The following is a 27,772-nucleotide window of genomic DNA, read 5'->3' as shown; positions in this document are numbered from 1 at the left end:
CACTTGGACACAAAAGGGACTCCCAGGTGTGCACAGGTTGTTTTAACTCTTTTTAATCTGAATAACTCAGAAACAATCATCAGCTGCATTGTTTATTTAACACAGGCGATCTGCTCAGACGCTCCCGTCTTTACCTAAGGACCCCAAAGACCCCTGCAGCCACTTAGCTGCCCCCAATGCTGCCTGTGTGCATCCTCCGCTTGGTAACCGTTATTACCATCCAGTATAAACAGTGTAGCTTCAACCAGTCGTAGCGTATAGCATCACATAAAGCTACTTGTCATGTTTATAATTCACGGATCATTCTACATGTGCGCATGGATGTGAATCCGTCTGGTTGGAACGTGTTTATTAGGGTCAGACAGGTTTACTACTGTGTGCGCCCTGGAACAAAGATTTAAAAACTACGTTAACTTTACTTCACTAAGTACTATCTACTTCACTTGGCCCTCTGACAGATATACATTTACATTTTATCTACATTGGCAGTACTCGCTCGCACACCACGCGTTCCCTCTATGCTGTGAAAAATTCCTGGTGAGAACCCTGAACACACACACATTGTGTGTTTTCTGTGTTAGTGCATGTGATGGAGAGCAAAGGGCTCCATTAAAGGCGTCTCAGATCGTTTCCATAGTTTCCGTCTGTCTCACTAATTGTGTGTTGTGTTTCCCAACGTCATCAGACGAGTCGGAAACACATTTAAGATTAAACGCTTTCCAACAAAACATCTAATTACTCTTATTTGTTTTTGTTCATTCTTCTCCTTCACTGGGTGTTCTTTATCCTCATCATCTTTACTGAAGCTGCTCTTTATCAATCGTTGTGGGAGTGAGGGGTCGATTAAAGTCTATGTACAGCCGATAGCTAACCTTGTTTACCTCTATGGTTTCTAAATGTGGTAAAACAAGTCCAAACTCAAACCTTAGAGTCATTCTGCGTTATTTCAACTAATGTCCCGCGTACGTCGGTCTTTTTACCAATTGTTCAGTGATTATTTAATATTCACACCGTACATTTTTAGTTTGATCTGATCAATACTTTCTGAGATATGGACAATGTGGGGGGGGGTCATTTATCTTCCAATATATCAGTAACTCCATCACATATAAAGGTAAATATGGTATAGTAATAAGCTCCACCCACTCTCTCAGAATATAGAAATAGATCTGCTATACATCCTATATATCTGGTGGACATGTCAGCTCCTCTAAATAGTCACAAAGTCAGTGTGTTTGGGTTTGGAACATGTTCAGTAAACTACTTAGCATATGTCTCAGCTCCCTGTAATGTGATCAGCTTAGAGCTATGAACATAGACTGTTCACATCACTAATGATTAGTCACATATATGCATTGGTTCTAGACTCACACGCTCTGGAAATATGAACATATACTTTTTTATTTTCATTGGCCTAAACTGTATGTGGGAATGTAAAAAATGACATTTATAGTATAAATATTACTTTCCTTAACTCCACCAAACTCACCATATTTTAACCAATTTTCATCACTTTTTCTCATTATTATTTTTTCTCCTTTTCATGTATTTTTGCTACATTCCTGACACTTCATCACATTTCAATGACTTTTCTGTACATTTTTCCACTTTCCAGACATGTTCAGCACTTATAAACCATTTCTACCACTTTTACACCTAATGTCACATATGTTGACCTATTATTGTCACTTTTAACCTCTTTTCACCAGATTTCATGATTATTTTTTGCCAATTTAACCACATTCACGATTTGTCAGGCCCATTATTTACCAGTTTAAACTAAATGTTTTTACTTTTTTCAGCCACTTTTAAGCCAAGAATGACACTTTTTTTTTTTTACCACTTTTTCTGTCCATTTTTGCTCGTTCTAATGTGCAACTTTTAACTGATTTCTGTGGTTTTTAAAATCCCTTTTCACCACCTTTTCTACTATTTTTGGTGACTTTCATGTCTGTGTTAAACCAGCTACAGTGGGGGTCCCCACTTTCTGGAACCCTGCTGTAGAGAAACTAAAAACATGATCGTTGATGCTTTTCACATCAGACCCTCTCCCTGATAGCTCCAGTATTTACTTCCCAGCATGCATTGCACATCAACAACACATTTAAAGGATTCAATTTGACAAAACGTTACCAGATCATTCTGTGTTTATTGACTTGTTTCGCTCTGACACAAAAGACACGTTGTGCAGAGAATGGACGTCCACTGAAAGGAACGTGAAGGTTTTTATCCCGTCATCCTGACAGCAGTCGTCACAATCATCACCAGCTTTGCTAATATCACATCATTTTTTAAAACGAGTGACACAAAAGCTCCTTTCACAGCTCAAAGTGATGGAACCATTTGGAACGTTCTACACATTCAGCCTTTCAGCCTTTCACTAGAAACAGCTTTATTTTAACGGTCCATTGAAATGTGAGCGACTGCTGAGCTGGAGCTCTGACGGGAACATTTAGATGCATGTTGTCTATGGTTTCATCCATTCATCACAGAAAATAACACTTTGTTTATGGAATTATTGATCAATACAACCAATAGTTGTGAGGGATTGGAGGAGGATTGATTCCAACTTGACAACTAAAAATGTGCCAATATATTAATTGTTAGATTCATCACTATGTAACATGTGATGATTCAATAACAATTCATAAATACTCAAAAACAATAGTTTTTCATAATAAATGATAAACTTTAATTATAAAGCCCTTCATAACCACTGATGTAGTACTAACATTATCAGCTCTTTCACACAGTAAAAGGACTGAGCTACCATGCTAGGTGCTAATCATATATCATTATGATTACTGCTGGATTTGACATAAATAAAGACAACAGAGATACATTTTTCTGGTTACTTTAACTAATGGGAACCGACACATTTAAAGTATGAAATAAAAAACAAAGTGTTGCAAAAACAAACCCTGAGGAGGGAAAAGATGAATTAAATAAAGTGATAATCATTAATTCATCTGTTTCTTCACCGTCTGCTCAGGCCCCTCCCCTCCGAGGCCATAAGGCCAGCGCCATCCTGTGGCTGACCTGTGAACTACATCTAAAGGCCCCGCCCCTCTGCCAACGTGCTGTTGTATTGAATTGAATGTTGTGTTTGTTGGTTTTTGTGCAATGTTTGATAAAGAGTTTTTTCATGATCCCAAACTCCGCCCCTTTCTACAATGGCCTAGTTTGGTTTTTGTAAATCCAAAATACAGCTTGAAATGTTCATCCTACACTGTAACTTAAATAATGAGACAGTAAAGTTGCTCAAATTAAGCAGTGTTATTATTATTGATTACTACATGATATGATACAACACTAGATACATGTGCTTTAATATGAGAGATACACTTTAACATGGAGGAATAGACTGTGTGTCAGTTATAAATCACTAAGTTAGACACAGATAGGATAGAATAAAAGGATCCATATTGATTAAAAGCATGTTTAACAGAGTATGGGATTAAAAGTCTGTAAAAACATTGAACCTCAGAAATATTCTATTTATCAAGGTTTACTTAATTATAATTGAGTTAAACTTTTTATTTCTCTGAGTTTTATTTAAAGAAAAGGGACTTGTTAAGATCACAGGCATCTACTGTATATACTTTATTACTGTAACTAAATTGTGTTGTATGACACCCTTTGTCCACAAGTTCTGATGAACCACAGTCGGGCCTCGCGGAACGTCTCCACATCAAATAGCACGTACCACGTTCCTGAGAAATCAGTCAAATGACTCGGTTCCACCGAGTCAAACACTGTGCGACATAAAATCATAATCTACGTTGAATTACCTTTGAAACAATATATCACAACTATGTTCTGAGAAATTCAGAAATTACTGGTGTTATGGCAATTTTTATATTCATCATCATATCGTCAAATGTGTGTTCATGTGTACAATTTGTCATGTTTTAATACATGATGACTCCATTACTCTTCGCACTTTTGAACAGCTGAGTCATGTTAGATTAAACAGTACAGAGCATATCGTACTCAGTGCAACACAGAGTCTCTGCTGAAGGCCAAACACACGAACACACACACTATCAAGGATAGATAAGAGTGGTGTCCAATCTTCCTCATAATATACACGTCTTCATCATCCTCAAATGTTTCCACTGTTGGGCATCTGACTCCCTCCTTCTCCTCACCTCAGGGTGGAACTTTTTCTGTTATCTGTATAAAAGCTTAAGCTGTGAAACTGTTAGTTAGAGTGGGTCTTGCCTTTTTGCTCTGCCACGAGCCTTTTGCCTTTCATTCTTTCAGGATGGAAGCTTCTTTTTTACTCCTTTTTTATTTAATTTTATAATAAACCTTTTTTATAAAATCATCAATGCCTCACCTGGACCCCATCATTCAACCAGAGCAATAAATCATGCCTCCAAATGAGGTCAACCGTAAATTTGCCGTGACACTGGAAAAGGGGGTGTTTTCTGTCAATGAAAATATTTTTATATTATGTACATTATAATAAAGCTGATATGTGGAGTTTCTGGGAAACGTCTCGATGTCCCGCCCTAAACAGCTCCACTTCCTCCCACTGCCTCTGCCAATCTATCAGAAGCCACGCCTCTACCTTCTGCACGTGCATCACGGATCATAACAAGGTCACATTGCTATAGATCTATAGGTCAGATTAGAGTCAAAATCATATTTACATGTTTGCTGTTGTGACGAGTGGCCACGTTTCCGTGCACTGTTCTACATTCACTTTGATTGACAGTCTCAAAAACAGGAAGTCAAAGCCTATTGGCTGGGTGCACTTGGCGATCGTTTCCATGTGTATAGGGGTCTACAGGATGGAGGAGGGGCTTATATACATTAATATATATGAATGACTACCAGCAGTAGATTATAGTAAAAGAACAGTTAGGGATTTTTATGAATTTCAAAAGAATCAAACATAAACATACACTTTGTGGGCCACGCCCAGAAAGACACAAAGCCATCAGCAGATGCCTCTGAGGAAGACTGACTGACAATTGACAGTAAAAACATGTTAGATCAAAGTAAATTTCCTGATAAAGTTTTTTGAATAAATGAAAAATTTACGTATTATTTCAAATAAGAAGAAAAAATGAACTTAATAAATCACGTTAAACAATAAAATAAATAGTGAAACTAAATAGTAAATATAAAATAAATGACTATCAATGAACACACACACACACACACACACACACACACACACACACACACACACACACACACACACACACACACACACACACACACACACACACACACACACACACACACACACACGCTAAATTATTGTATAAATAATTCCATAAAAATGGATAAACAGAAGGTTTTATATAATCATATGTATTTATAGTTAGATCCACTTCACGCACACACACAGACAAAGGGGCGGAGCTAACGGCTCTGTTTACTGGAGGAGCGTGCACGAGGAAACCACTGATCACATCACACAGGTGGACGGACGCACACACGGACGCGCACGGTGCACGCACACACACCTGGGACCACCTCGGACATGCGCCTGGTGCGCGTGTACGTCCTGTGCGCGCTTCTGTGCGCGGCGGGAGCGCAGCGTTGGACTGTGAACGCGCATGATGGGAACTTTACAGAAGCTCCCCAACGTCACGTGACAACAGGTCAGTAGAAGCTCACACGCACGCACACGCGCACACTACAGACAGTGAGTGTGTTATAGATCAGTAGTTCTCCAAATGGGGGTACGTGTACCCTTAGGGGTACGCGATGGCTGAACAAATGATAGAAATCCATCTATTCAGGAGCCACTAAATCACTGTTTTTCAACCTTGGGGTCAGGACCCTGTGTGGGGTCGCCTGGAGTTTAAATTTGCTTGAAATTTCTGGGAAATTAAAATAGGTTTTTTGAAATGTTTAAATTGTTCTTTTTTTTGATGAAAATAATCTTAAACAGTTTTTCTGTACTTTCCCTCTGTGAAATATATACATTTAATTGAACTAAAATGCAGTGAAAACAATATAAAAAATCTGTTCTCAAACATGATCAAAAACTAATTAAAAAAAATGTCTTGGGGTCACCAGAAATTCTTGAGTTTAAATATTACATAACTACATCATCACCAACACTACGTAGAAGTCATTAAGTCAGTGATTCTCAACATGTGGCTCTTTGTCTTCATTTTAATTATTATTCTTCCAGAAAACATTAAAAGGGGGAAACTTGAACTTTTTTTTAAACTATTTTCTTTGTCCCATTTTTGTCCATTTTCTAAAACTTCTGACACTTTATTCAAACTTCAGCTTCTTTTGCCAATAAATATCCCTTTTTTCCTATTTTTGTCCATTTCTGTAAGTTTATTTTGACACTTGTCTAAATTTTGTCCTTTCTTGAATTTCTTTTTGGCCACTTTTCATCCAAATAAGATAACTTTTTCCCAATAAATACCACTGGTTTCCCTTTTCCCCACATTTAGCCTGTTTTTGTTTCACATTTAGCCTTTTTCCACTATTGTTTGCCACATTTTGCCCATTTAAGCCATTACATCCCACCTGGTTCCTCTTTATTTGGCCACTCTTCACTGTTTTTGTCATTTTAATCACTTTACACTCTTTTCTTGCCACATTTTTTGCCACCTTTGGACTATTTTGGGCCACCTGGACGATGCCCAGTGGGCCGTAGACTCAAAGTCCACCCCTGGTAGTTGGACAAAGGTGGTACTTGGATTCAGAAATAAGTAAAAGGGGGGACTTAAGTTAAACAAGTTTGAGAAGCACTGATACATAAATCATAAACCCACACATAACCTCCAGAGCAGAGGCTATAGAACGTTCTGTATCTGTTCCATGACTAATTCATGATGTTGGAGAAGAATCAGAGTCTCATCACATGATCAGAGTCTGTGTTTGGGACTCATTCATTCATTCACTGACTCTCCCACACTCTGAGGCGTGAGAAAAATGCACAAACACAAAGCTTCAGTGTTTGAATCACAGACTTTAGATTTAAGGACAGATTTCATCTGAAATTTCACCAAAAATAAATTCATAAAGCCTGGATTTCTGTGTGTGTGTGTGTGTGTGTGTGTGTGTGTGTGTGTGTGTGTGTGTGTGTGTGTGTGTGTGTGTGTGTGGTTAACACGTGACCTAGTTCAAACACACACACACGGTGTGGGGGTGGTTATATGATGGAGGATAAATCCCTGATGGACCATCTGTTTCTCCTCCTGTTCTCACACTGACCAATAAACATGTTTCTATTCCTTTGTTTCCTTTTATTAAAGCTGACGAAAGACGATCATTTTGATCAGATACAGACACACAGTGTAGGACAGACATAGGCAACTGTCGGGCCGGGGGCCACATTCGGTCTAATTTTATGCAGCACCCAAAGTAAACGTACAAAATGACAGAAAAATAGACAAAGGAAGAGCAAGAATACATTAAAAACTACAAAGAATTACAACACTGCAGGAAAATACACTAAAAGACAAGAAAAAAACAGAAAATACTCTAAAAACACACAAAATTACTACAAAAATGAACAAAACAGTAATACACAAAATTACTCAGAAAACATACAGTTACAGAAAATGACAAAAATACACCAAAAGACAAGAAAATGACTCCACAAACCCACAGTACTAACAAATAAGCAAAACAAAAACATACACAAAATTACTTCAAAAAATGCAAAAATGACAGCACAAATGTACAATATGACTCCAAAAAAACATATTTTACAGCAAAAATACACTAAAGGACAACAGAAATACACAAAATGCTTCACAACGAGCAAGACAATAACAAATATACACAGAATAACAGAAACACACAATTACTATAAAAACTGTTCTTTCCTGTATTAATGCTCAGATCACTCATTCTAATGCTGACATGTTGATCATGTGACCGTCTGATCAAATCAAACATTTTTTGGCCCCGCTGTGATAATTAAACATCAACTGTTAAAAAAAGAAAGAAATGCAAAATGTTGAAAATGTGGTTTAAATGTCAATGTTTTATCTTCACTGTAAACACACTAAAAAGTATCTCCATCACTCAATGACACTGTGTTGTTTACATGTTTGCTTCTTAAATCTCTTCTGCAGCTCGACCAACACTGGCTTTTACACGTCAGCTGTGATTTAAAACAGGTTAGAGGGTTTTTCCTCCTCACGTTCTACCACTAAATAACATCGTCTTCAAAGAGTAAAACTAAGTCATCAACTTGTTGAGTGTATTCCCAGTATTCCCAATGATATCTCCTCACTCCACCACACATTCAATATTTAGTTGATTATGACATTTTTACGTAAACCCCCAAAAGAAACTTCTTCCATTGCTTTGCTGCAACTTTCAGTGAAAACACCAGAAATGTGTTTGGAAGTGTAAAGAGAGAATGAAGTAAAAACACTTCTATGCGTCCATCTATAGGACTCCACATCCCACAATGCACCAAACTTTACCAACAATGTCAATAAGACTCTATGCTTTGCTCTAAATAAGTAATCACAGACGTTTGAAGACAAACTCTAAGGAAAGAAGTCCTTAGTCACTCTGTTTAAGGGAGCGTAAAGGTCCCTTAGGAGAGCTCTTCTTCTGTGCTTCGTCGTCTACTACCAAAATTCAGAGTTGGAACTGTTGCTCCCTGTGGTCACAACTGTTTTTATTCTCTTTCCGTAAACTAAAGAGGTATACAGTTAACTTCTGATTATTTAGAGCAACCAAAAGCAGCACAAGTTGTTGAACAATTGTTACTGAAAAAGTTTGTAAATCAGGCATAAAATGTTTTAAAGCCATAAAATGAAAGACAAACACTTTATGGTACAAATAGAGTTTTTTTAAACATGACTTTTGGTTTTAACGGGAGCTAAATTTAAACTTTGCATTAACCTACTGATCCGTTTTCTCCTCAGGGTCCGTCTTTCCTCTAAAGGTGCAGGTGACCGACGTGCTGAGTCGGCAGTCCTTGAGCCAGGCAGCTGTGGACGTGTACTGGAACTACACCAGGACCAGTACTGGTCTGACTGGGAGCGATGGTTCAGTGTTACTACAGGTTCCTTTTCACCTGGGTCTGCCCATCACCGTCATGGCTAATAAGGACGGTTATGTGTCCGCCCTGGTGCCGTGTGCCCCCGATAGACGGCCACGTAAGAGCGCGCGCGCGTGTGTTTGTGAGAAACTTGCATCTTTTGTTGTCTTTTTGTCAGCTTGGAAAATATGTGATATTTGGTGGTTTGACGCGGCCATTACAGCGTTTGATTTGCGTCTGATTGTTTTGTACTAAATGAGAGCTGTCACATGTTCGTGTCAGTGAGTGACATTTCAAAGACAAAGATGTTTCCACTGTGTCACAAAGACAACAACATGACTGAGTCACATCAGACACACAGTTAAAGGAGGAATGTAAAAATCACAATATCTTAGCTTTATATACACATACTTTAGTGACTACCGGGGAAAGACGCATTTACTGTAAATACAGAATGTAAATAATGCATTGGATGCATTTGGTTTATGCTTCATTCTAAATCCTCCAGATGTGCAGCGAGACGAACAAAGACGTGTTTGTCATCGTCCAACCAGTCTGAACCTGGTTCTAACGGAGATTTATTTCTGTTAAAAGAAAAACTGTTAGAAGGGAGTTTATTCTTCCCACTGTCGCTTATGCTTGTTCATGTGGATTTGTTGTGTTTTTTTCCTTTCTATTATGAATTTTATGTTTTTAAAGTGCTTTGAGATGATTTTTGTTGTAATTGGTGCTTTATAAGTAAAGTTGAATTGAATAGGGGTGTAACGAAATAGTCAGCTCACGATACAATATGAAATACGATATAGGGCTAACAATTAGGGGTGTGCCATCTAAGGAACCTCACGATTCGATTACGATTCAGGGTGCTGCAATTTGATGGATCAACGATTATCACAACTTTTGATTCGTTCAGAGTTTCTTTTTTCCTCGCTTTGTGGCTATTTCATACTTTTAAACAAGGCATGTGTGTCAGTATCCATTAAAGTAACCAAACAGATGTATCACCATTATCATTATTTATGTCAAATCCCCAAATCCAACAGTAATCATATTACAATATAAAAATAACTAAAATATTAGCTTCTACAGCTAATTCCATCGTAACCCACACAAAAGCTACAATATTCAGTAAAAATAAAGACTTATTCTAAGAGCTGCATGACTCCCACAAAAAACTAAACATTTTGCGGTGCACAATCAAAGCAGCTTTAAAAGCATAAAACATCAGCTCTCTAGTGGAATTTGGGTTTTTAAATAAAAGGTGGCTTGATAAAAGAACAGATTATTTATCATTTATTATTTATCGTCATGCTCAGAATTTTAAACTGTGTAAGAAAAGGACATGTTCCAAATTCAGTGAGCTCTGCTGTGTCCGTGTTTCAAGACGGGTCGGGTGGGCGGCGACATCGCTGCAGAGCGGAGAGGGCACAGCGACACTGGTGTCAGGAATGCACAGATACCTCTTGGCCAACTTTGAAATCATAGGATACAGAACTAGATTCTTTCAAACGGTAGTGTTTAATCTGGATGAGTGAATCTCCCGCTCAGTAACTGTAGCTAAAGAGTTAGCTGCTGCTATCGCCTCCTTCACCTGGTCCATTCCTTCAGGTGTCCGGGCGGCACGCACGACTTGAACTTTCATTCCGCGAACAGCGGATGTTCTCACCATATAGTATGTATGAATCGTTACAAAATCGTCACATGTCAAATTGCGATTAATCTAATAATCGATGTATTGGCACACTTCTACTCACCATACCAGATCGTCACGATGCCAGGTAGTCGCGATAACAGATAGCCGCAATACCAGATAGTCACGCGATGCTAGAAGGTCCGGATAGCAGATGGCCGCGATACAAGATGAAGTAAAAAAGTTCCCAATGAAGAGTAGCAAATCTTTGTTAATAAAGTTCATAAAGTGTGTAATTGTTTAGTCTAATGGCCTTTATTACTTTGGGTTTCCATTCATTAGCTCCTCTTCCAGTGCTGCACCAATGTTTGGGCCTGTGTGTAATTTCCCAATCGTCAACTGTTCTGTAGTTTTGAGCAGCACCTGATAGTGAACACGCCACTGTTTCTACTTCATGATCCGTCTCAACCTCTGCTTAGGAGAGGCTTTAGTGTCAGATGTGTTGGAATACAACCGCTCCACGGACACGCATTGACCGCGGTGTTTGATCGCTGTTTCAACTAGGTTGTTTTTTCAGTGCATCACTATATACAACTCACTTGTGAGTTGATGGAACATCCACTATCTCTACATTGTCCACCATCTTGTAATCACTGCAGCGTGCAGGTTGCTACGGGAAGCAAGAGAGTCAAATGTCATCGCATTCTTTAAACTTTTTTTTTTAACTTTATTTTATTTCATGCACCTTTGAATTTTATATCACCTTTTTTATTTTGCGTCACAAAATCATGAACCAACCGAGTCCTTGAAGCAAACAATGAGAACCAGCTGCTGAATGGTTGATGTGATTTAATTTTATTGTACAAGCGTTAGTGATTGATCAATACAGCCGAGGGGAGGGGCTACACACAGCAGGGAGAACAGTAGCCAAAAAGGAAGAAATGTGAGAACAGATGCAACTGGAGTTTCCATTTGTGAGTGTTTGGAATATGGTTGTCAAAAGTATCGATGTAAAAAAATATCAATACTAAAACGTATCCGGATACAATATTCATTTGCAAAAGTATTGATACTTGTTAATAAAAACATTTCTATTCAATTTTAGGGTTTTTACCCATGGTATCGTGAAAATGCTTGGTATAGAGTACTGAATATTTCCCTGAGTATCTGTGTCGAGTTGAACATTTTAGTATCGTGACGACCCTATGTTGGAATAATTCTGTGTATTTTCTACTGCCCTCTAGTGGATAAAGGCAGTGTTTCTGTGTTTTCCTCAGTTTTCTCCTCAGTGATCGTGTCACTTCATCGTCTGAACCGGGGGAACATCTGGCTGTATGAAGACTCTGTCCTGATCACCAGCAGAACATCTGGTAACATCTGCTCTACGCTGCTCTGATGGTCACATGTTCACGTTGTAATCCATCCTCCTCCTCCTCTGTAGCTCCCACGGCTCAGCCATCTGTCAGGTTTCCCAGGAGTCGGTTGAATGTGACACAGAGTGGGGGCGTGGCCTCTGTGAAGGCGTATCTGAGTGTCACAGAGCGAGGGGGCGTGGTCAACGCAACAGGCATCATGAGCACTGCCTCAGGTACGTTGGATTGTATTATTGGATGGAGTCGTTAAGCTAAGGGCTAACGGCTAACGCTGCACTCGTTTCCCTCCAAGGCTACGTCAGCGTGGGAATAAGTCCCGTAGCAGCCGTTAGCATTCAGCTGTACTCAGGCGACGCTGAGCTCCGTGTGAACGGACCAATCAGGATCAGCCTCGAGGTACCAGACAGCTGTGGACTTCAGGTGTCCAACGCAGTGCCTGCGTGGTTCTTCAACAGCACCACAGGTGGGAGTAGGACCTCTGAGAGGAGGAGTTAATCTACTGGTTTGATACCTCAGGAGCTCGTTGGCCAATAGGAGCAGCGCATAAAGCCACATGACTGGTGAAATGAAACCTTACAAATACATGAATAAATCTATATAAAATGTGGAGATCACAACAAATACTTGAACGTATCTGTTTAAAGGAACCAGAAACAAGGAAAATATATAATTGTCCTCACAGAAGCTGTGTAGTTATTTTTCTGCTTAACACACATGCATTATATTGTTGTTTTAATTCAATTTAACTGTAGAACGGAGCAGACAATAATATTTTTCTATTATTATTATTATTATTCAAACTAAATCAAGTGTAAATTGCACTCTGACACTAAATAAACAAAAGCAGAGTGTAGCTGTGAGAGTAAAAATTTAAATTCTTATCTTCTGCAGTCGTAACTGCTGAGTCAGCTCGTGATGTAAACATTAGCTAAAATAAACTATAAGAAATTTCAAATCAATGCACACACACACCAATAAAACACTAGTAGCGCTAAGCAGCTAACGCTAAGCAGCTAACGCTAAGCAGCTAACGCATGAGTGTTTAGTTACTAAAAATAAAAACTGGGATTTTCATTTCATGCTAAGTCGTACATCCCTAAAAAAAAACAAAAGTTTAGGGAAACTAAGAAACACTAGATAGTAAAAGTAGGAAGGATTACAAACAGACTAGCACTTTGAGCTTTGGCATCAACTGTAAAGTCATTACAAATAAAATGTATTATTATTATTAGACTCATCTAAAGTTGTTTGATATGCTTTTGGTAAAACACATTATTATAAAGACACTCCCACCCTAAAGTCCTTCTATCCTCAGGATTTGTGTCTTCAACAGTCAGTGATTTACTCTCTAACTTCAGCCACCAGAGCGTGTCAGTGAGTAAAGTTCCCCGAGGAGAGCTCTTCTTCTCCGCTTCATGTTTACTATTAAACCTCAGAGTTGGAACTGTCACACCCTGCGGTCACAGATGTTTTTTGGGTCACAACTGTTTTTATCCAGGTTAACTTTTCCTGGTTTCCTGGTAGCACAAGTTGTCATTTTGACTGAAAAAGCTGCTAAATAATTTAAAAAGCTACTAAATGTTTTATAAATCAGGCTGAATGTTTCACTACAATAGAAAACAATGGATGTTTACAGGCAGTGTGACATCATCAATCACATGATTTTAAGATGGAGTAACACAGGCCCTAAAACTGTAAAGTAGTGTTATTTTTAAAAGGTAATAAATGAATGTGATGCATAATATTGTGTTTTGTTCCACAGATCTACTAATAAGTACATTTAGAAGATTTTAGGCCAAATTTGTAAAAACAGTGGAGGATAGCATTAGCTACTAACCGAGGTTGAGAATAGGGGTGGGGGAAAAAATATTCACGATTCTAATCTACAATTTTGAATTGAATCATAAACTTCAAAAATTGATTTTTTTTTATTTGAAGAAAAACTCAGTAGATCTGCTTAGTCTTTACTCAGGAAACACTTATACTGAACATACAAATACATATTAAAATACCACTATACAAAAAGGAAGCTAGCTTCATGCTGTCTATGGGAAAACCCATGTATATGCTCATGCTGATATTTACCGCGATCTGCAGTGATTTATTTAACACGCCGTTTATGCTTAACTTTCACAAACACAGTCTTAGGAGAGATTTCAAGCCCAAAATACAAGACGTTAGTAGATACCAGTAGGCCATGTGCTTTCAAGATGGCGACTTCTGACTACTACGGCAACAGTGTTAGGCCAAAACACACAAACTCACCCAGACCTTTACAGTCTATGACACAACGACGCCAACTTACAATGTATTACATAGACAGCACAAGGAGTGTGTTTTTATTTGTTTAGCATGAATAAATGTTACGGCTTTGTGTGATTACATCATTGGAATCAGTTGATTTAAAATGATCTTATACAAACTATTGTTTTAATGCCATAATTTGCCTTAACACTATGCATTGTTTCAATTTTCAAATCGAGAATCGTTTGAATCGAATCGTGAGACACCCAAAGATTCACATCCCTAGTTGAGAACACCTTCCTTTCCTCTCCTGCTGTGTGTTATCCAACGTGTGGACTGATCTGATTCATTCCAGGGGGATGGACGAGGAAGGGTCTCGGTACGATGACGTCTGTGGACGGACAGCTTCTGTGGACCTTCACTGCTCCTCACATGGGATACTGGATGGCTGCGTCTTTGTCTCCGTCACCAGGTGCATGTTCATGTTTATCATTGATTATTAGTTATTAATAATAATGTGATGGCTTGGTTTGTTTAAGGTTTTTTTGGCTTCACGACCCCCATAGACTTCCTCATACATCACTGGTTTGAGCTGCTGGTTGTAGTGGGAGGAACGCTCTCTACTGCCCTCTGTCTGCTGGTGGTATTAATACATCACTGCAAGTAAGGAGCTTTTTAATGTAGACATGGATCACATGCACTGCAGTCATTGGTCATATGGACATTTACATACACAAAACAACAACAAATACAAAAAATGACAGAAGAATAGACAAAACTAGACAATTTCCGCGGAAATCGTGGGAGGGGCTCGTGGGCGGTTGCCGGTTTGAAAGGTGTAAATCCATTCAAAAATGGCCAAACAGTTATAGTTTAAGTTTTAGGTGTTTTTCCTTACTTAACATTAGCATTGGTTTTAGCATTAGCATTGCGCTAGCATTAGCATTGCGTTAGCATTGGCATTGTGTTAGCATTGGCATTGTGTTAGCATTGTGCTAGCATTAGCATTGCGCTAGCGTTAACATTGCGCTAGCGTTAGCATTGCGCTAGCATTAGCATTGCGCTAGCATTAGCATTGCGCTAGCGTTTGCATTGCGCTAGCATTAACATTGCGCTAGTATTAACATTGCGCTAACATTAGCATTGCGCTAGCATTAACATTGCGCTAGCATTAACATTGCGCTAGCGTTAGTATTGCGCTAGCGTTAGCATTGCGCTAGCGTTAGCATTGCGCTAGCGTTAGCATTGCGCTAGCGTTAGCATTGCGCTAGCGTTGGCATTGTGCTAGCATTGACATTGTGCTAGCATTGGCATTGCGCTAGCATTAGCATTGCGCTAGCTTTAGTATTGCGCTGGCATTAACATTGCGCTAATATTGGCATTGCGTTAGCATTGCGTTAGCATTGCATTAGCATTGCGTTAGCATTGCGTTAGCATTGCGTTAGCATTGCGTTAGCATTGCGTTAGCATTGTGCTAGCATTAGCATGGCGTTAGCATTAGCATTACGCTAGCATTAGTATTGCGTTAGCATTGGCATTGTGTTAATATTGCGCTAGCATTAACATTGCGTTAGCATTGTGCTAACATTAGCATTGTGCTAGCATTACCATTGCGCTGACATTAGCATTGCACTAGCATTAGCATTAGCATTGCGTTAGTATTGCACTAAGATTAGCATTGTGGTAGCATTAACATTGCGCTAGCATTGGCATTAGCATTGCGTTAGTATTGCACTAAGATTAGCATTGTGGTAGCATTAACATTGCGCTAGCATTAGTAATCCACAAGCATTAGCATTGCGTTAGCACTGGCATAGCGTTGGCATTAGCATAGCGTTAGCAATAGCCTTGTTTTAGCATTCAAAAGGTTGAAAAAGTTTGAGAAGTTTGAAAAGTGTTTAAGAGTTTGAAAAAGTTTTAAATGGTTGAAAAAGGTTCAAAAGTTTGAAAAAGGTTGAAAAAGTTTGAAAAGGTTGAAAAAGTTTAAAAAAGTTGAAAAAGTTTGAAAATTTTGAAAAAGTTAGAAATATTTGAAATAGGTTGAAAAAAGTTGAAAAGTTTGAAAAAGCTTGAAAAAGGTTGAAAAGGTTGAAAAAATAAACACATATCCTGAACAGATTGTTTCTCAAACAGTCTGTTGTAGCGTCAACACTGTTGTCCAATGGGTGCAGAGAGAATAACATGAAGCCCCGCCCTGGCCCCACCCCTCTAATGTGGGTGTTCTGTTACAGACGTGGATCCAGGGGAACCAAAGCAGTGAAGAACCAGGACCAGTCCACCTCCACAGGTGAAGACCAGGAAGTGTCCACAGGAAGTGACACGCAACCCAAAGTTTGGCAGAACCAGTCCTTCACAGAGCGCGAGGAAACCAAAGCCCCGCCCACTCCGAGCACCGTGCACGACAGGAACACAGAACGCACCGAACTGAACGTGACCCTGCGTGACTTCAGTGGTGCTCAAACAACGGTTCCACAGCAGGTGATGGTCCCCATGTGTCCCACAGAGGGCGCCCTCTTCTTCTACAACCAGCCCCTGGCTATGCTCCGCCCCCCCGCCTTCTTCCACCTGGAGGAGTCTGAGCAGCAGTGGAGCAGATCGGCCACCCTCCCCCGGGCCGGGGTGTCCAACGGGGCGACGGACGGGGAAACTCAGACGCTACCACCCGCCCACCCCTCCGACCAATCAGAGGAGGCTGACTCCTCCCCCACCAGAGATCCTCGTGGGCTGTCGGAATCGGCCTCAGTGCCGGTCACGCTGCACAGCCTGGTAGACAGGAGGCGGCCCCTGGCTCCGCCCCCTCAGCAGGCAGCCCGGGCCTGGTTCGTGTCTCTGGAGGGGACGCCGGCCGCAGAGATGCACCACGCCATGTCGGAGCAGCAGCGAAGACGGCGCCGGGCTGACAGTCGGGACACCAGCCTGGACTCAGGGGTGGACATGAGCGAGCTGAGCCGCACCCCCAGCAGGAGGGGCGGAGCTCTGGAGAGGAACGCCACCTTCGTTAAGAACTCGGCTACGAGTAGAGATGGACCTCCAGAGTAAAAAACACATGCTGCCCTCTAGTGGGCGGGGTCCTCTACAAATGTACGAGCGTTTTTAATAAAGTGCGTTAGCAGGACATCTTCATGTTCCACGGTATTTTTAAAAACAAGTTTCCAGGTACAAACCGACTGTGAACAACATTTTCTAATGATTTTGAGACTAATTCCTGTAATAAATTAGTTTAGAAAGAATTTTTTTTACCGCCATAAAGAGTGAATTTTGTAGAAAGCAACAAATTCCATTTGGAAAGGTAAGAAAAACGACACCAAAAACAGAAAAAGACAGAAAAATACACACAATTACAAAACACAAAAAGGAAATTACACAAAATGCCAACAAAAACAAAATGATAGAAAAAAAAAACAAATAACGAAATATACAAAGTTGAAGATGAATTTTGTAGACACAATTATGTGAGACGGGGGCGGAGCTTATAGCTGCTTCACTGCTCATCGTAAAGAGAAACGTCCATGTTTTCATCTGCAAAAGTCTGATAATGGCGGTAATCGTGGCTACATCTGTAGCTAGCCGCTTTGTGTGAGAAAGAATCTGAAAATTCAAACAGCAGTGTCTGACCTTTTATTTTGAAAACTCTTTCATGATGCACATCCTGATGCTATTTATCTTTGTTTGAAGTGACCTGTAACATTAATAAACATCTGTCCTTTAAATTAAACCTTTCAGGAATCTGCAAATAAAAATGTACTCCATCATTTGCTCGTGTTTCCTTAATTTGTGACAATAAAAGGACCGACTGATGTGAACGTTTTAATGCTTCTGTCATTTTTACTTTGCATAAAATCCTCCAACGGGCCCAAACTGATACTCAGGTGAGCCGCCTTGGGCCCACAGACCTCACGTTGGACACCATGTTAATGTTAGTAGTAGAAAGGCAAAGCAGGAAATCCATTACTTTCACTCTATAAACAAACATCCATCATCAATCACTGAAATGATTCAATAAAAACAAGTAGATGTAATAAGAACTACAGTGTGTGTCCACTAGAGGGCAGGACTGGACAAGGTTTATATTTTAAATATTAGAGATCATGACTCATCACTACAGGAAACCAGTAAAGGTTGGAAACATTTCTATGGGAACTTAAGCTCAGTAATATATATATATATATATATTTAAAAAAAACTTTTTATGGAGATTTATTAAAATTAGGATAATGCAATTTTAAAATAAGAATTAGTTTAAACTGGCAAATAATTGGCATGACTAATGGTGAATGTGATTAAATTGGCAAAAATAATCATGAATTATGGTGAAAAGAGGTTAAAAGTGACAATAATGGGTCAATATATGTGACATTAGGTGGAAATGTAGTGGAAAGGGTTTATAAGTGTTGAACATGAAGTGTCAGAAATGGGAGAAATTTAGCAAAAATGCATCAAAAGGAGCAAAAATATAGCAATAAAAAGTGATTAAAATAGGTTAAAATATAGTGAGTTTGGTGGAGTTGCAGAAAAATGGTAAAAATATTCTTAGTTTGTTGAAGGCATCTGACGACTCCCTCTAGTGTCTCGTGATCCCAAATGGGGTCCTGACCCCAAGGTTGAGAACGCCTGGATTAATCAAGTGATGCTAATATTTATCATCCTTGTTAATGACCGACCTTCAATTAAGTAAATTCACTTTATATATGTTCACCAGTCATAACCAATGATATTGAATATAAGATCAATAATGAGACACCATTTAAATTAAATATTTAACATGTTCTGTTTGTTGATAATTGATGAATTAAACTCAGAATAAATATTAATAATCAACCTTCTCATCACAATGGCCAAGTTTTATATTCATTGTACCAAACTAACCACCACAATATTACAAAATAAATAAGAAAAAAATTAAAGTTTAAGCCCCAAAAAACTTATATATATAAATATATATAAATATATAATCGGAGCTTTGTTTCTCAATATGTGATGTATTTATTTTTTAAAGATCTCTTCTATCCTGAATGTGTACTTTTGAGTATATATTTTGTCAACAAAATGTTTTAAAAATTAAAAAAGGGAAAACTGAGACGTGTTTTTTAATTTTATGTGACATAAACCAAACTAGTATAACTAATCTTAGTTTATATCTAGATATAATGCTAACTCAATGTAGCATTATTCCCACACTCCATTTAAGATGTTATCAACTACTGCTTTATTTTAATTTAATATGAATACGTAATTAAAAATAAACTAATGATTATTCTGACCTGTCAGCTTTAAATTAAACACATTAAATAAAATAACAGCTTTAATAAACCACGTGTGGATTTATTACAATATTTAAAACTCATAAAAACACAATTAAAACTTAAATTGTGAAGAAGTGAATCGCAGTGAAATGAATGAAGATGATCAGATTTCACACTTACTTTTCTTCTGATGATGATGATGATGAAGCTCCAACACAGATGTGGATGACGTCATTCCTCTGCTGACATGCAGCTGCTGCTTCTTCTTATGATTCTGTTCCATCTTTAGTCCATAAAATGTTCATGTTTGTGCTCCAGTCCCTCCACGTGCTCCCCCGGCTGTGATTGGTTTACAGCTCACAGGTGTGCTCTGGTTAGGCTCCTCCCCCTCAATCTCCTGTTCATTCAGAGCCGAAAATCCTTTAAAATACAATTAAAAACACTTTGTTTGACTATTTTAGCAATTGAAATACTATGATATTCTATATTAATACAATGATTTTAATCACAATAACTGAGGAAAAATGTTAACTTTCATCACAATGAATGAAAATATAACAGTTTATGATACAGAACATCAGGGACACTCATTTTAATGTATTTATGACTAAATGTATTAAAGAAAGAGTCCAGATTTTATTTTGAAGTGATTCATTTATTATTTATTCATTTTAAAGCATATAATAAGTTTATAAAATCAAACTTTCTCTCAAACTTTTGCTTTCAGAGATGTGAACATAAAAGTCACAATATTTAGTATTTTTTTAGTTATTGCATCATAGCTTCATAGAATGTTTTATTCCCACTTATTTTTTAAAAAAAACAATCTATTCTTTAATATTCTCTGCACTGAATACCTTTAACGTGATGGAATTTATTGACCTTTATATGCAAAGTTACAGAAAAAAATTAAGTCTTAAATATATGTAAGATATGAAATATATATTTCATTCTTATTTTTGTCATTTTAACCACATTCACAATTTGTCATCATGCCTGTTATTTGCCAGTTTAAACTAATTGTTCCAATATTGACACTTTGAACCCTTTTATTTGTGATTAAAACAAGAATTTCCATCTTTAAGATGATTATAATTATAGTAAAATTCCTGGAAAACAGTGAATATTATTCAGATGAATTAATAGATAAATGTGGTTAAAGATTTATAAACTGTATGAACCCGTACAGTTATATTTACTTTGTGTTTGATGCAGCTTTACTTTGACAGGATTGTCTATAAAATAACAGTAATCTGTTAGAAAGGATTACACAGCCACATGCTAATAGAGCCACATGCTAACAGAGCAACATGCTAACAGAGCAACATGCTAACAGAGGTACACGCTAACAGAGCCACATGCTAACAGAGGTACACGCTAACAGAGCCACATGCTAACAGAGCCACATGCTAACAGAGCCACATGCTAACAGAGGTACACGCTAACAGAGCCACACGCTAATAGAGCCACATGCTAACAGAGGTACACGCTAACAGAGGTACACGCTAACAGAGCCACACGCTAATAGAGCCACACGCTAATAGAGCTACATGCTAACAGAGGTACACGCTAACAGAGCCACATGCTAACAGAGGTACACGCTAACAGAGCCACACGCTAATAGAGCCACACGCTAACAGAGCTACATGCTAACAGAGGTACACGCTAACAGAGGTACACGCTAACAGATCCACACGCTAATAGAGCCACAGTGCTAACAGAGGTACACGCTAACAGAGCCACACGCTTATAGAGCCACACGCTAACAGAGCTACATGCTAACAGAGGTACACGCTAACAGAGGTACACGCTAACAGATCCACACGCTAATAGAGCCACAGTGCTAACAGAGGTACACGCTAACAGAGCCACACGCTTATAGAGCCACACGCTAACAGAGCCACACGCTAACAGAGCTACATGCTAACAGAGGTACACGCTAACAGAGCCACACGCTAATAGAGCCACATGCTAACAGAGCCACACGCTAATAGAGCCACAGTGCTAACAGAGCCACATATTAAGTTGTGATTTTTCTTGTTTTGTCTTTTTTGTTTTGATTTGGTATTTCTATTGTTTTATCTGTAATCCAAATATAAATAAACCTTAAATTAAAATGTAATTGTTTCATTTTGAAGTAACAGGAAATCCTAGACTAGTTAATTATAGAGATGGGCGTGTCCCAACATGAATGAATGAGCACTGGTGACTTGTGGGTCATGGGAAAATATGTCTAAGTGAGTGTGGGCATCCTGCCATCAATGTGCCTGAGGCTGCTGCACATGCTCAGTAGAACTTTCTCATCATCGTTTCTATGACAACATCGCCTTCTTCTTCTACATGTGTATTTATCACAGGTAGAGACAGCTGTGTACGCGCGCGCGCGCGCACACACGCACACGCGCACACGCACACACGCACACGCACACGCACACGCACACGCACACGCACACACGCACACACGCACACGCACACACGCACACACGCGCACACGCGCACACGCGCACACACACACACACACACACACACACACACACACACACACACACACACACACACACACACACACACACACACACACACGTCGTGACCTTGGGGTCGTGAGACACTGAGGGGGTCGTCAGATGCCTTCAAGAAACTAGGAATAATTTTGAGCAGTTTTTCTTATTTTTACACATTTTCTACATCTCCACCAAACTCACCATATTTAAACCTATTTTCATCACTTTTTCTTGCCATATTTTTGCTCCTTTTAATATATTTCTACTACATTTCTCTCATTTCTGACACTTCTACATCACATTTCAGTACCTTTTCTACAAATGTTTCCACTTTCCAGACATGTTCATCACTTATAAACCCTTTCTACCACTTTTACACCTAATGTCACATATTTTGACCCATTATTGTTACTTTTAACCTCTTTTCACCAGATTTAATGATGTTTTTGCCAATTTTAACCACATTCATGATTTGTGACCACGTTGTTTCCCAGTTTAAACAAATTTGTTTGACTTTTTAAATTCCATTACTTTTCACTTTTAAGCTAATATTGACACAACAATTTAATACTAATTTATCTTTTAGTTTTTTGCCACTCCACTCCTTTATTGTTAATAGTTTCCTATTTTAAGGTACTTTTATTAACAATTTGCAACACTTAATCAATTTCTGTGGTTTTTAAAATTTCATTTCACCACCTTTTCTACCATTTTTGTTCACTTTGAACCATTTTATTAGTGATTAAACAAGGACTTATTCTTTAAGATGACTATATTAATAATTATAATAATAAAAGTTCCTGGATAACAGTGGATATTATTCAGATGAATAAATAAATTCATAGAACAATGGACCATCATTTTACTGACTTTATGGATGGACCCCAAAAATCTCTCCCCTTTATTCCCCCTTATAGATGGTCCTGAAAAAGTTGAGAACCTTTAAACTGGTAGAATTCACGTGTAATATGTGAAAATAATGTGTGTTTTCCACAGAATCTTAAGGTCTATTAAAACCTGCTAAAATATTTCAAAGAAAGCACGTTTTCCATCTCAAATCCATTCCCAGCGTTGGGCGTGTGCAGCTTACATTGATTCAAGTCAACAATTAGTTTCCTGAGTGTGTTTAAACTAGCTAAGCTAACATGCTACTGCTAACTGAGTGTAATCTTAAAGCTGTGGAATGTAGGTGATGGTTGAGTTTAGAGGGAGAGGCTGTGAGTGGATGACATCATTGCTTCATGTCCACCAGTCATTAGTTAACATGACGTTACACAACATCACATGATCATATCAGAGAAACCAGGCCAACGACCAACATCGTCTACTTTAGGGTCACGGAGAGAAACATGAGCAGGAGCTGGACGAGCACAACGCAAATATTATTTTACACTAATGTAGAGGCTTTGATGTAGCATTTAATCAGCTTTGCCTCATCAAACATCATTACTGGATGTTAAACGCCCTGAAAAATGTGCCAGACATGGCCTCAAAGTAAAGAAAAAGACTAAAACAAGACATGCAATCAGAGAAATATACACAATATACACAACAGGACAACAACAAAAATACCAAACATGTAAAACAACAAAAATACACTAAATAAACCAAAGACAAAGACGAAAACACAAAAACAACAATGACATTTAAAAAAACAACTATAATACACAGAGTCTATGTTATAAATCTAGATGTGATTAATCTACGTTAGCTGGATTCAACTAATCAAACATTCTGTCAGACGGGAGCTGTACTACAAACATGGATAACAACACGCTAATTTAATCCAAGTGTTTACAGCCTCGCTACATGCACCCGCACATGAAAGGGGTGGAGCTTGCAGCGTCTGACCAATCAATGGAGAGAACTGTCAGACTGAGCATCTTTACAATGAATGAACAGTTTATGATCTCAAATAAATATAATGAATATAAATCTATGATGACAGTGAAGAGCAGGAGGCGGAGCTTTTATAATCGCTCAGATCTGATCCACTTCATAACTTGGTACTGACCAGGTTAAGTGTTGATGAAGTTTAAAATGATGAATAATTAAAATCCATAAATCAGACCAAAACAACACTGTTGTTACAGAAAAGGCAGTAATGATAGAACTCAGACAGGAAGCTGTTGATACTGTTAATGTGTAAAAGTGTGAGATTATTTATGATATTAATCCATTAGATGATAAACAAACAGTTAAACTTTATTACAGCACACACGTGTTTCTATTCAGGTAGATCTATTTATCACACATTGTTTACTGTATATTGGTGCTGATGGTGTCAGCCTACATGAATGAATTAATTAACTCACACACAGGCTTCATCAGCTGACTGTAAATCAGTCCATTAAATATAAATCTATATCTTTCCTAAATGATGTCATCGGTAAATGAAAGGATTACATTTATCAATAATAATCTTCTTTCCTAAACTCAGCTGTTAGATTTGCACCAACCAGGATCATCTAACAATAGGCAGGTCATTTTCTAAGAGATCTGATTGGTCAGGAGGCGGGGCCAGAGCAAAACCTGCTACCGACCAGGTTAGTCGTTCAGCATTAGTTGCCATAGTGATTAAGCTCCAGCGAGCTTTGTAGTGCAGCACACACTGATTAAATCCTGGAAGTTAGCATGATAAGAGCTAATCTAGATTACATACAATACAGAAAAATATACAAAAATGTATAAAACAGTGACATTTTGAAAAATACAACTCATTTATACATACAATTAATTTATTTAATTGCAATAACAAAACATGCATTGCTGTCATAAAAAGACTGCACTTCATATAATGTTGACCTTCAACAGCAAAGTGAAAAAATAAAATAAAATACAACTATAACACACAAAATTACTGAAAAAACATACAACAAAACATTCAGAAAAATAGTCAAAATATATATAAAATAACAGAATTTCAATTAATTGAGCAAAAGTTGCACAAGATGACTAAAAATACTCAAAAAATAACCAAAACAATTACAAAATGACACCAAAAACACACAGAATGGTATCTTCATGTGTCTCTGGAGAGATGAATTTCAATGTAAAAAGTTAATAATGGATAAAATAAAATCAGTGGGAAATATGACCATGAGCCATCGCTGTGGGATGTTGAGCAAGACCCTGAACCTCTAACTGTTCCCCAGGCACCACAATATGGCTGCTCACTGCTCCTCAGGGATGGGTTATATGTAGAGGACAAATGTCATATATGTAATAACATACAGTTTATGACCAATAAAGGCAAAAGCCCCGATTTAATCTTTAAACTTAATATAAATCCCACTCTTCTCACACACATTCTCTCCTTTCTCTGAAGTTTTCTGGAGCAACATCTGGACTTGATTCCATGGGTCTGTTTGAAATGATGAGATCCAGAGACTTTTTATACTTTCTCACAGAACTGGGCGTGGCACGTTTTGGGAGGTGTTGCATCATCGCGTCGCTATTCTGGATGATAATAATCGTGCCAAGGCTTTTGCGTCACTTCTGTATCACTAGTTTACTATTACAGCCTTTGGTCATTTAGAGGCATAAAATAAACACACAAAATGTCAGAAAAACATGTAAAGACACAAATTCACAAATTTAACAGGGAAATATACAAAAGAAAAAAACAACACCACCAATGATAACAAAAACACAAAAAGAAATAAACTGAAACAGACAAAATGACAACAAAATCAACAGAAACGTATACAAATCAACACAAAAACACAAAATAGCAATAGATTTAATAAATGACATGCCAAGAAAATAAAAACAAGAGAAAAGCACAAATGTACCAAAGAGGAATCTATAAAATACACAAACATAACAAAAGTATACACAACAGCACAAATACAAAATAAGAATATGCAGTATTTAATAAATTATACCAAAAACATAAAAACAAGAGAAATGCACAAAATGACGACAGAACACAAAAAAATGACAGAAAAATATACAAGATGACAACAAAAATACACAAATATAACAGGAAAATATACAAAAGCAAACAACACAAATGATAAAGAGAAATATAGTAAAAAAAAAACACCAAAAACAAACAAAATTAAAGAAATATATACAATAAACACACAAAATGACAGAAAATACACAAAAACAAAAGAAAACACACAAAATGTGTGTAATAAATGACATCAAAAACACTCAAAACAACAAAAATATATAAAAATTGTAATGCTCAGATATGAATGTTCAAATTCTGACCTTCAGATCAGATAAAATCATTTTTTTGTGTCCCTGCTGTGATTAAAAACAGTTTTTCTGTCTCATGAATGAACAGGATCTCACCCTTTCACAATAAACTGCAGGTCTTTGTGTCAAACCAACAGAAAGAAACAAAGCAGTAATTAATGACTCTTCCCACAGATTGTGATGTCGATCATAAACATTAAATTCTTCTTTGGGACATTATTTTAGAGACTTTATCTGCTGCTATTAAAGATGCTCATAACTACATGAATAAAGTTAACGACCCCCACACAGAAGACTCCATTAGTAGGTCCTTCCTCTGTCATCAGTCACATGACTGATGTGTGAGAACAATCAAAGCCACTGAAGCAACAACATTCAGTTTCCTCTGAAGATCGACCAATCACAGCCATCCTCTGCTGACAGTGATGAACGCTACGACTGATAAACAACAACAACAACACAACCATGGCCTAATGTTTCCCATTAACGACGGAGGAGGATTATTCTAGAAACTCTCCATTAATCAAACATCATGACGTGTCGGAGGGGAAGAATCCTGTTTCTCACAAACATGTGCTGAATGTCGTATCTCAAACCATCCAACTGAAATTCATCTGAATGATATCCACTGTTATCCAGGAACTTTACTATTATTATTATTATAGTCATCTTAAAGAATCAGAAATAAAATGGGTTAAAAATGAATAACAATGGTGGAGAAGGTGGTGAAATGGGATTTTAAAAACCACAGAAATTAGTTAAAAGTTCCAAATTGTGGGTAATAGAATTTTAAAATGTAAGGAAATTTATTTTAAACTGGCAAAAAATGGGCATTACAAATCATGAATGTGGTGAAATTGGCAAAAATAATCATGAAATATGGTGAAAAGAGGTTAAAAGTGACAATAATGGGTCAAAATGTGACATTAGGTGAAAAAGGGTTTATAAGTGCTGAACATGTCTGGAAAGTGGAAAACATGTGCAGAAAATGAGTAATGTAGCAAAAATACATTAAAAGGAGCAAAAAATATGACAAGAAAAAGTGATGAAAATATGTTAAAATATGGAGAGTTTGGTGTAGTTGCAGAAAAATGGTAAAAATAAGCAAAAACGGGCTGAAATTGTTCAAAAAAAATATTTGTAGTTTATTGAAGACATCTGAACCCATGTCCTGATTCCCCTGGAGAGAAACATCTGTTCATGTTTGTTTTCAGGCTCTAAATGAGCATCGATCTCAACACAAGACAATCACCATTAATCATGTAACACGCACGCACGCACGCACACACGCACACACGCGCACACGCACACACACGCACACACGCACACACGCGCACACGCACACACACGCACACACGCACACACACACACTTTGATCAGAAATTTAACAGCATTAGATGATATTAGTTTATGTTTGACTTTAAATCTGTGAGCAGTCACATGACTACCATGATACGGAAACGTTAAGGGCCTATGCTACAAATATAGATAATTATATCCTGAATTAATCTCCGTTAGCGGTTAGCAAGCTACACCTAACCAAACATTCCCTGTCAGAGAGAAGCTGTCCTACAAAGGTT

At 37.9% G+C, this 27,772-nt stretch overlaps 1 protein-coding gene across 4 annotated transcripts; it reads left to right on the top strand.

Annotated features, from left to right (window-relative positions):
• Positions 1 to 5,413: 5,413 nt before the first annotated feature.
• LOC114454905 (protein FAM171B-like) lies at positions 5,414 to 17,913 on the top strand. Of its 4 annotated transcripts, XM_028435804.1 has the most exons (9): positions 5,559 to 5,621; positions 8,070 to 8,114; positions 8,877 to 9,134; positions 11,900 to 11,992; positions 12,064 to 12,210; positions 12,288 to 12,458; positions 14,595 to 14,711; positions 14,779 to 14,902; positions 16,471 to 17,913. In XM_028435804.1, the coding sequence occupies exons 3-9, from the start codon at positions 9,050 to 9,052 to the stop codon at positions 17,276 to 17,278; spliced, it is 1,545 nt and encodes a 514-aa protein (XP_028291605.1). In that variant the 5' UTR covers positions 5,559 to 5,621; positions 8,070 to 8,114; positions 8,877 to 9,049; the 3' UTR covers positions 17,279 to 17,913. The 4 variants fall into 4 exon arrangements, with proteins under 4 accessions (XP_028291603.1, XP_028291604.1, XP_028291602.1 ...); XM_028435802.1 differs by lacking the exon at positions 8,070 to 8,114 and having other exon boundaries at positions 5,414 to 5,621; positions 8,877 to 9,110; XM_028435803.1 differs by lacking the exon at positions 8,070 to 8,114 and having other exon boundaries at positions 5,414 to 5,621; positions 14,806 to 14,902.
• The last annotated feature ends 9,859 nt before the right edge of the window (positions 17,914 to 27,772 follow it).

Source organism: Gouania willdenowi, chromosome 21 (genome assembly GCF_900634775.1).
Source record: "Gouania willdenowi chromosome 21, fGouWil2.1, whole genome shotgun sequence".
Classification (NCBI taxonomy): Eukaryota; Metazoa; Chordata; class Actinopteri; order Blenniiformes; family Gobiesocidae; genus Gouania; species Gouania willdenowi.
The sequence above is the reverse complement of the archived record's forward strand: the minus strand, read 5'-3'. Positions and strand labels throughout refer to the sequence as shown.